The sequence below is a fragment of the Acanthochromis polyacanthus genome, chromosome 22 (assembly GCF_021347895.1).
Source record: "Acanthochromis polyacanthus isolate Apoly-LR-REF ecotype Palm Island chromosome 22, KAUST_Apoly_ChrSc, whole genome shotgun sequence".
Classification (NCBI taxonomy): domain Eukaryota; kingdom Metazoa; phylum Chordata; class Actinopteri; family Pomacentridae; genus Acanthochromis; species Acanthochromis polyacanthus.
This window is the reverse complement of record NC_067134.1, coordinates 7,070,312-7,081,151: the sequence shown is the minus strand read 5'-3', so window position 1 is coordinate 7,081,151 and position 10,840 is coordinate 7,070,312. Positions and strand designations below refer to the sequence as shown.

General features: G+C 39.6%; 3 protein-coding genes across 3 annotated transcripts in view; 2 read left to right on the top strand and 1 right to left on the bottom strand.

Annotated features, from left to right (window-relative positions):
• The window catches only part of LOC127530215 (diphthamide biosynthesis protein 3-like), a 139,576-nt gene that overhangs the window by 40,689 nt on the left and 88,047 nt on the right, over positions 1-10,840 (top strand). The window lies entirely within an intron of this gene.
• The window catches only part of LOC110946926 (cyclin-dependent kinase 15-like), a 151,638-nt gene that overhangs the window by 73,092 nt on the left and 67,706 nt on the right, over positions 1-10,840 (top strand).
• Positions 1-10,840, bottom strand: part of LOC110947538 (kalirin-like) — a 69,903-nt gene that overhangs the window by 3,487 nt on the left and 55,576 nt on the right. The window contains 13 exon segments of the mRNA XM_051942193.1: positions 16-45; positions 47-94; positions 228-278; positions 1,148-1,240; positions 1,400-1,486; positions 3,022-3,091; positions 3,553-3,656; positions 6,504-6,570; positions 6,652-6,722; positions 8,199-8,309; positions 8,391-8,522; positions 9,867-9,967; positions 10,056-10,100. Coding sequence (XP_051798153.1) covers positions 16-45; positions 47-94; positions 228-278; positions 1,148-1,240; positions 1,400-1,486; positions 3,022-3,091; positions 3,553-3,656; positions 6,504-6,570; positions 6,652-6,722; positions 8,199-8,309; positions 8,391-8,522; positions 9,867-9,967; positions 10,056-10,100 — 1,010 coding nt within the window.

Sequence of the window (10,840 nt, the reverse complement as noted above, 5' to 3'; positions counted from 1 at the left end):
TGGGGACAGGTGTACCTCGTATCCCTGCAGGCGTCCCAGGTTCAATCATGTCGTTGCAGCGTTTGGGAACCATTGACATCAGCTCCACAGCTTTCTGCACATGGAGCCACAGGTGTTAAACATTAAAGGTCCTCCTCGTCAATCATTGATGTTTCCTCACTAACAGGTATGGTCAATAGTTCAGGTAGACTCAGATTATCAGAGAGGAACTCTAAACCTGGACTCACCTCGATCTCCTCGCAGTCCAGTCCTGCTTTGGACGTATACTTGAGGAAATCCTGATGGACAATGCAGGTAAATCAGGAAAACAGCTCGATCAGGTGTTTTAATCAAAGTCACATTTAACCTGAACGTCTGAAAATATTCCAACAAACACATAGAGGACACATTCCTGGAAGGTGGTTAGTCCCTGTTCAAGTCCAGATTCAAGTCCTGAGTTAAGACAAACTAGTTCTATTTCAACACCAACCAGTCAGACTCCACTCGCAAATAGAGTACCAAGTGAAGAAGAACGAATCAAGTCTGGTGTCAAGCTCAACCAGTCCTGACTCAGGTTTTAAATGAAGTACCAAGTCAAGGCCAGCAAGACCTGAATGAGGACGCAACATGTCCCAAGACTAGCCAAACAAGTTCTGAATAAAGTCCTGATCCAACACCAACAAGTCTTGAGTCAAGACCAACGACTTCCAAGTCAAGTTCAGAGTAATGAACAAGAAGCCGTGAGTTAAGTCCCAAGACCCTCATACCTCTAGGTCCGGAGTCAACACCAGCAGGTCCAGAGTCAAGACCAACAAGTTCCAACCCTAATCCAAGTCAAATCACAGGTTACATTCTGAATTTAAATAAGAGAAAGAAGTCCCAAGTCAAAACCGACAAGTCCTGGGGCAAGTCCAACTAGTTTCAAGTGAAGTCCTGATTTAAGATCAACAAGCCCAAAACAAGTCAAACAAATCCACAGGGAAGTCCTGAATAAAGTCCTGAGTCAAGAGCAGGAAGTCCATAAAAACGTAACTGAAATAAATATCATCACATTCAAAGACAGAAATATAGTTTCCCAAGTTAAAATGTTAACTGAAATCTGACAGAACCACTTGGAAACAACATAACATGAAATAAAGACAGACTCGTTTGAAGACTTTGGACGGACCTTTAGCAGCAGCTGGTACTTGGTGATTCTCTGGATGGGTTTGATCAGATAATCACTGATGGACATCCGGCAGCTGATCTCATGCTGGATCTCCTGCAGACAGACGGACGGACACAACCAAACTCCGTTAATTTAACCAGGGTAAAGATAAAAATGAAACAGTTAAAATACATTTTTATTAAACTCTAGAACATCAGCAGACTTGGACCTGTAAGAGTTCAAAAGATGAGAACCAGATAGAAGCAACGTTACCTCAAAGAAGTTCTCGTACTCAATGACGATGAACTCCGACCTCGGCTTGTTCTGACAGTAAACCACGTACATGTGCAGGCGCCGCTCCTGCAATGACAGCAACACCGAGTCAAGACCCGGTCCAGTCCTAGGCCAAATCCCAAGTCAAGTCCTGTGCCAAGTCCTGAGACAAGTCTTGACCCAAATCTTGAGTCTTTTCTTAAGTCAAGTCCCACATCAAGACCCAAGTCAAGGCCCGAATAAAGTAAAAAGTCAAGCTCTGCAACAAATCCTGTGCCCAGTCCTGAGGCAAGTCCATGGTCAAGACCCTCGAAAACTCCTATTGTCAAGGCCTGAGTCAAGACTAGATCAAAACAGAGTCAAGTCCCAAGCCAAATCCTGAGTCAAATATGAAGTCAAGTACCACATCAAGACCCAAATCAAGTCCTGAGTTAAATCCTGAGTCAAATACAAAGACAGGTCCTGGGACAAAAACCTGAGTCAAGTCCTGATTCAAGACCCAAGTAATGTCCCAGGTCAAGTCCTGAGAAAAGTCCTGGGTCAAGATCTGAGTCATGTTGCGAGTCAAAACCAACAACTCCTGAATCGAGTCCTGGATCAAGACCTGAGCTAAGTCCTGAGTCGAATCTAAAGTCAAATCTCACAACAGGATTCAGGTCAAGACACAAATCATGTAATGGATCAAGGCCGAGTCAAGTCCTGAGTCAAAACTAACAACTCCTGAGTTGTCAAGACCCGAGTCACGTCCCCAGTGAAGACCCAAGTCAAGTGCTGAGCCAAATTCTGACTCAATTCTAAATCCAACATCAAGACTTGAGTCAAATCCCAATTTAAGACCCTTGTAATGTCCCGGGTCAAGACCTTAATCAAGTCCTGGGTCAAGACCTAAGACAAGTCCGGAGTTAAAACCTGGGTCATACCCCTAAGTCCAGAGTTAAGACAATTACCAAATCACATCCTAAGTCAAGCACTGAGTCAAAACCAAAAAGTCATGAGTCAAGATCCAAAAGAAATCCTGATTAAAGTACCAAAGCAAGTCCTGAGTCAAGTTCTATTTCAAGTCATGAGACCAAGAGGTACCAACAAAAATGAACTTTTCCTGTGTCAGTTCTCAGTTTAAGTTCAATGTCAGGACTACCAAGTCCCAAATTAATTTCTCAGTTAAGACAGAAGTCAAGATACATTAAAGTCTCAAAACAAGTCCTGAATCAAAACCAAGAAATCAAGACCAAGTCATGAGAAAATCTTAAAGTCAGGACCAACCAAGTTCCAACTCAAGTCCCAAGTCAAGACCAACAAGTCCTGAGTTAAGTCGGGATAGGGACCATCAAGTCCTGAGTCACATCCAGTATAAGGATCAACTAGTGCCAAATCAAGACAAGTAAGTCCTGAGCTATGACTAACAAGTCTCAAGTCAAGTCATGAGTCAAATCCAACAGATGCAGACTTAAGATTACTAAGTCTTGAGCTGATTTTCAAAATTAAAATTCATGCAATATCAAAAAGTCTCAAGTCAAGTGCTGAGTCAAGACCAATGACCCTGAAGTCAAGTCATGTCCTACTCTGTAGACTTGTCCCGAACAAGTCATTGTGGCTGCAGAACCCCTGTTTGTAGAACTCACGTGTCTGATGAAGAGGTCAGCGAGGAGATCATGGTTCTGGACACAACGATCGAGTTCCACCAGGAAGAAGCTGGAACAGAAAAACAGACCACAGTGAGAACAAGAGAGTGTTTGTGTTGGTTTGTTGCATCAGTTGTGGTGTTTTGTGTGTCTATTGTATTGTTTTGTGTGCTCGTGTTGCTTTGTGTGTCTGTTGTGTTGTTTTGTATGTCTGTTGTGTTGTTTTGCATGTCTGTTGTATTGTTTTGCATGTCTGTTGTATTGCTTTGTGTCTGTTTTGTTGTTTTGTGTGTCTGCCGTGTTGTTTTGTGTATCTGTTGTGTTGTTTTGCATGTCTATTGTGTTGTTTTGCATGTGTATTGTGGTGTTTTGTGTGTCTGTTGTATTGTTTTGCATGTCTGTTGTCTTTCTTTGTGTCTGCTGTGTTGTTTTGTGTGTCTGCTGTGTTTTGCGTGTCTGTTGTGTTGTTTTGCATGTCTGTTGTTTTGTGTGTTTGTTGTGTTGCTTTGAGTGTCTGTTTGTAACACGGACTCGCGGTGCCAGTCGTAGATCTGCTGGATGTTGCCGAACACGATCTTGTCTTTTCCTCTCATGTCCTCTGGGATTCCTCTGACCTCCAGCCGCGACATGAAGCCCTGACGGACACAGAGACGAGTTTAGTTTCATTTACCTCAAGTCAAGTCCTGGGTCAAAACCAGCAACTCCTAAGACAAGTTCTGGGACAAGACTTGAGTCACGTCCAAAGTCAAGTCCTAACCAAGTCAAAACTGTCTCCTTAGGACTGATCTGGGGGTTCATATGGATTCTGTAAAGCGTCTTGAGACAATTTGACCTGTAATTGGTGCTATATAAATAAAGTTGAAATGAACTGAAAATCAACAAGTTCTGGGTCAAATTCTGAGTCAAGACTTGAGATAAATCCTGGGCAAAGACCTGAGTCAAGTCCCAAGTCAAGCCCATAGCAAAGTTCTAAGTCAGAAAAAAACAGTCTAAATCAAATTTCAAAATCATGGCCCAAGTTAAAATCAACAAGTCTGAAGTCAAGTCCTGAGGTGAGTCTCCAGTAAAGTGTCAAGACACGAGAAAAACCCAAGTCACAACCCAAATCAGTCCATGGTCAAGACGAGAGTGAAGTCCTCGGTCAAGACCTGAGTTGAAATCCTTGTCAAAACCAACTAGACTTGAGTCAAATCCCGAGTCAAGTCCCGATTTAAAACCTAAGTCAAAATCAACAAATCTTTCGTCAAGTCTCCAGTGAGGTCCTTGGTTAAGACCTACAGTAGGTACGGAAAGTATTCAGACCCCTTGAAATTTTTCACTCTCTGTGTCATTGCAGCCATTTGCCAAAATCAAAAAAGTTCATTTTATTTCTCATGAATAGGACTCAGCACCCCATCTTGACAGAAAAAAACAGAAATGTAGAAATTTTTGCAAATTTATTAAAAAAGAAAAACTGAAATATCACATGGTCAGAAGTATTGAGACCCTTTGCTCAGTATTGAGTAGAAGCACCCTTTTCAGCGAGTACAGCCATGAGTCTTCTTGGGAACAAGTTTTTCACACCTGGATTTGGGGATCCTCTGCCATCCTTCCTCGCAGATTCTCTCCACTTCTGTCAGTTTGGATGGTTGAACGTTGGTGGACAGACATTTTGAGGTCTCACCAGAGATGCTCAATTGGGTTTAGGTCAGGGCTCTGGCTGGGCCAGTCAAGAACGGTCACAGAGTTGTTGTGAAGCCACTCCTTTGTTATTTTAGCTGTGTGCCTAGAGTCATTGTCCTGTTGAAAGATGAACCTTTGGCCTAGTCTGAGGTCCTGAGCACTCTGGAAGAGGTTTTCCTCCAGGATATTTCTGTACTTGGCCGCATTCATCCTTCCTTCAATTGCAACCAGTCGTCCTGTCCCTGCAGCTGAAAAACACCCCCACAGCATGATGCTCCACCACCATGTTTCACTGTAGGGATTGTATTGGGCAGGTGATGAGCAGTGCCTGCTTTTCTCCACACATACCGCTTAGAATTAACACCAAAAAGTTCAATCTTGGTCTCACCAGACCAGAGAATCTTATTTCTCATAGTCTGGGAGTCCTTCATGTGTTTTTTCAAACTCTATGCGGGCTTTCATGTGTCTTGCACTGAGGAGAGGCTTCCGTCGGGCCACTCTGCCATAAAGCCCCGACTGGTGGAGGGCTGCAGTGATAGTTGAGTTTGTGGAACTTTCTCCTATCTCCTGACTGCATCTCTGGAGCTCAGCCACAGTCATCTTTGGGTTCTTCTTTACCTCTCTCACCAAGGCTCTTCTCCCACCATTGCTCAGTTTGGCTGGACGGCCAGGTCTAGGAAGAGTTGTGGTCGTCCCAAACTTCTTCCATTTGAGGATTATGGAGGCCACTGTGCTCTGAGGAACCTTGAGTGCTGCAGAAATTCTTTTGTAACCTTGTCCAGATCTGTGCCTTGCCACAATTCTGTCTCTGAGCTCCTTGGGCAGTTCCTTCCACCTCATGATTCTCATTTGCTCTGACATGCACTGTGAGCTGTAAGGTCTTATATAGACGGGTGTGTGCCTTTCCTAATTAAGTCCAATCAGTTTAATTAAACACAGCTGGACTCCAATAAAGAAGCAGAACCATCTGGAGGAGGACCAGAAGAAATGGACAGCATGTGAGTTAAATATGAATGTTGCTGCAAAGGCTCTGAATACTTCTGACCATGTCATATTTCAGTTTTTCTTTTTTAATAAATTTGCAAAAATTTCTACATTTCTGTTTTTCCTGTCAAGATGGGGTGCTGAGTGTACATTAATGAGAAATAAAATGAACTTTTTTGATTTTGGCAAATGGCTGCAATGACACAGAGAGTGAAAAATTTCAAGGGGTCTGAATACTTTCCGTACCCACTGTAAGTCAATCCCAAGTCAAACCAGCAAGTCAAGGATTAAGTCCTGAGTCAAAGCTAACAGGTCCTAAGTCAAGACCCATGTTGAGTCCTGAATCAATACTCAAGTCGACTTCTGAGAAAAGCCTCAAGTCAAGACCTGAGTCAATCCTGAGTCAAAGAAAACAAGTCCTAAGTCAGGACAAGTTATGAGGCAAACCTCAGCTTGATCTGACAGTAAACCCTGCAGTAAGCTAAGTCCAATTTCAAGCCCCAAGTCAAAATTAACAAGTGCTGAGTAATGTCTGGAGTAAAAGCCTTGGTTAAACCAATCCGTCATGAGTGAAGCCCCAAGTCAAACTTCAGATCAAGTCCTGGGTCAAGAGCTCTGTCAAAACCAACAAGTCTTGAATTAAGTCCTGAATCAAAGCCGGGTTCTGCTCTGGTGACTCTGTCCTAGAAGAGTCCAGATTTAGTTTCATTAAACTCGATATTCAGATAGTTTGATATTTTTTATTTGGCTAACTTGGACTGAAGTAAACAACCAACACTGAGCTGATTCTAAACAGAATAGTTTGAATAAAAAGTTGAATAATTAAAGTTCCTGACCTCCACGATGACTCCCAAGTCCTTCACATAGTCCTTCTCTGATTGGACCATCTCGTTAACGACGAACCTGCACAAATACCAAACCTCAGAGTTCAGACGGATCCACTGAATGCTCAAACTTTAGACATTTAGTTTCAGTTTTTCTTACATTCGTCCTCTGAGGGCCTTGTTCCTCTGTTCGGTGTCCGACTCGTTCGATCCCTGATCCGAATCCAGAGCCTGCAGAGATTAAAGGGAAAAAAGAAAGTTTAAAAGCAGAAGCGCTAAAAAATCTCAAATAAAATCTGTGCAAAATGATAGAACCAACAAGTCAAGACCTGAACCAAGTCCCACATCAAGACCCTAGTAAAGTCCTGGGAAAAGTCCTGAGAAAAGTCCTGGGTCAAGGTTTGAGTCAAGTCCCGAGTCAAAACCCACAACTCCTGAATCGAGTCCTGGATCAAGTCCTGAATCAAGACCACATCAAGTCCGGAGTCAAAACCAACAACTCCTGGATCGAGTCCTGGATCAAATCCTGAGTCAAAACTGACAATTCCTAAGTTGGGTTCTGGGTCAAGACCTGAATTTAAACTTGAATCAAAGCCAATAAGTACTGAATTAAGTCCTGAGTCAAAACCTGGGTCATACCAATTGGTCCCGAGTCCAAGTGAAGTTCTGACTCAAGTCCAGAGTCAACACAACAAGTCTCCACTGAAGTCTTCAATCAAGTCCAGAGTCAACACAAACAAGTCCCAAATCACATCTTAAGTCAAATTGTGAGTAAAAACCAACAAGTCCTGAATCAATTCCCAAGATAAGTCCTGAGTCAAGTCCTATTTCAAGTCATGAGTCACGACCAAGAGGTACCAACTAAAATGAACTTTTCCTGGTCAGGTCTCAGTTTAAGTTCGAGGTCAGGACTACCATGTTCCATTAGTTTCTCAGTTAAGACCTAAGTCAAGGTGAAAGGCAAGTCTCAAAACAAGCCCTGAGTCAAAACCAAGAAGTCAAGACCAAGTCATGAGCTAATCTCCAATTCAGGACTGACCAACTCCCAATTTAAGTCCCAAGTCAAGACCAACAAGTCCTGAGTCACATCCAGTATAAGGGCCAATAAGTCCTGAGTCACATCCAGTATAAGGGCCAACAAGTCTTGAGTCACATCCAGTATAAGGGCCAATAAGTCCTGAGTCACATCCAGTATAAGGGCCAACAAGTCCTGAGTCACATCCAGTATAAGGGCCAACTAGTCCTGAGTCACATCCAGTATATGGGCCAACTAGTCCTGAGTCACATCCAGTATATGGGCCAACAAGTCCTGAGTCACGTCCAGTATAAGGGCCAACTAGTCCTGAGTCACATTCAGTATATGGGCCAACAAGTCCTGAGTCACATCCAGTATAAGGGCCAATATGTCCCACATCAAGGCAAGTGAGTACTAAGCTTTGACCAACAAGTCTCAAGTCAAGACATAGTCAAGACCAACAGATCCAGAGTGAGGACTAGGAAGTCTGGATCTGATTTTCAAAATTAAGATCGAGGTAAATTCCAAAAAGTCTCAAGTCAAGTGCAGAAATTCTCCACAGTTAAAAATATGAATACAAAAAGAAAATATTCTGTCAGAGAAAAAATATAGAAGAGCCTCTTGCTTTCCTTTTGATTAGCTTCAGATATATTTCCATTACCTCGGGATGATAAACTCTTATTATTCGTTACCTCGGGATTGTTGGGGTCTTTGATGATCTGCATCGGTGGTGGTAAGGGGGTGGAGCCTTCCTCCTCTGGCTCCTCCTCTCCGCCGCTATGCCCCGCCTCCTCCTTCCTCGCCTTCTGCAGAACAAAACAAAGGAAGTGACTAGATGCTCCGGAAGCTTTCGTCTTTGTTTGTTTGTTTGTTTGTTTGTTTACCGCCTGAGCGTTGCCAGTGAGGGGTGTGGCCAGCTCCGGCCGGTTGTCCCGCCTCCTGGTCCTGATTGGAGGTTTCTTCTGTCCATCAGCTTTTCCTTGACTAAGCCGTCGGACTGGACTGGTTAGCCAGCGCTACGAGGGAAAACACGAAGGTTAGTAGGAAAATACTACAATACTGATAGTACTGGTGCTAATACTGCAGTATAAAAACACAGTAAACACACAGGATTTAATGTCTCATTAAAACATATTTTCTGGACTTAATTTACTGGAATTTAACACAAAATACAGTAAAATTACAAAAACAACTTTAGTTTTTCTAAGATTTAATAATAATATTAAATTGGAATTAATTAATTAAACTAAATATAATTAAATTAGAAAGGACATTTCTGTGAAATTCGGAGGAATTTGCAAATATAATTTTTAAGTTGTTTGAAATTAAAAAATAAAATTTTTTAAGGTTTTTAACATGATTTTAAATTAAAATTAATAATACATTTTTTAGAAAATAAATAAAAAAATGAATAAATTCAGAAAATATTAAATAGAAAATAAAAAGCAGTGCTTTGATGTATTTAAAAATTACTAGAAAAAATCTGTATGATAATTAAAAATACAATTAGGTGATGATTGTTTAAAAATAAAGAAAGAGGGAATAGTCTGGCAGATTTGGTGCCAAACAAAGAAATACTGGAAAATAACAGAAAAACATTTAACTAATAAATGCAGGAATGTATTTTATCACTTAAAAATACAGAAAAAAAGATGCAAAAACACTAAATATAAATAAATGAAATAAAGAAAAATGTTTTAGACAAAAAATAATGAAAAAATAAACAACAAACAAAAAAAAAATTACCACTGGGTAAAAAACAAATAAATCAATGGAAAATGAATAAATTAGCAAATTTATTAATTCATTATTATTGTAATTATTATTGTTATGAAAAAAATCTGTAAATTTACAGATATTTAAAACAAACAATATGATTCCAAATAAAAATAAAGTAATAATAATAATAAGAAGAAGAATTATTATTATTATTATTACTATTATCATGGAAAAAATCAGTTGAAAAACAATACTGATGAAATACCAATGGTCTACAGTAAAATGTATAAAATTAATGGGAAAAAAATCTGCAAAATAATTTAGGAAAACACTTTTTCTTTGACTGTAAAAAACATATAAAATGCAAACGAAATGTAAATAAAGGGAGATATTCTGTCAATACGGAACAATACAGAAAAGTAACTGTGGCACGCCAAAAATATTGTATAAAATATATAAAAACAAAGAAAAAGTGAAAAATTCCCGAAAATTCCAGTAAAAAACACTTTCTCATGAAAATTCTGTAATTTCCAGGAACTAAAATCCATTTTGTGGAATTAATTTTACTGATTTTAGTTCATTTAAATGAACGAATGAAATGATGAATAAATAAATAAACGTTTCAATGAATTTATTTCTACCTTCAGAGTGTTTCCGGTTCCAGAGCCGCTTCTTTTGGGACCCGGAGAACTGACGGAACCTGAAGTTCCGCCCACCTGGAATGCTGAGGGAGAGGAGCCAGCTGAGAGGAGAGACAGGTGAGACAGGTGAGCTGCAGGCTTCTGATTGGTTCGTTAAATTTCATTAAATTTAGAGACAGGAGTTCGTACTTTGACCAGTCGGAGGAAGAGAAGAACCGTCGAAAATGCTGGAGTCTGAAAATAGAAAGATGAGTAATTCATTATTATTATCATTATTAATTTAACTCAAGATTTAAAATATTATTTGTCATTATTTATTAAACAAAACAACTGGAGGAGTTTAAAATTTTATTCATTTTATTATTATTGTGATGATATTTACTGACATTTTTTCTAACATTAGTTGATTATTTTCATGATTTTATTTTATCATTTTTATCATTATTCTACGAACTACTGCACTAGTTTCTAATCATTTTTAATTTAAAAGTTTTTATTATTTTCATCATTAATCAACATTCACTGTCTAAAAACTATCAAAAAGCTTGATAAAATTATTTCTCATTAAACGTTTGATTTTATTATTTTTTAAATACTAATAAGTATTTAATAAACCAAACTATTGATTTTATATTTTCTGTGTTTATTTTATAACAAATTTTTATTTATTGTACATAATTATCAGACACAGTTTTGAATTACAGTGGTATGAAAAAGTATCTGAACCTTTTGGAACTTCTCACATTTCTGCATAAAATCACCATCAAATGTGATCTGCTCTTTGTCAAAATCACACAGATGAAAAAACAGTGTCTGCTTTAACTAAAACCACCCAAACATTTATAGGTTTTCATATTTTAATGAGGATAGCATGCAAACAATGACAGAAGGGGGAGGAATAAGTAACTGAACCATCACATTTAATATTTTGTGGCCCCCCCCTTTGGCAGCAATAACTTCAACCAGACGCTTCC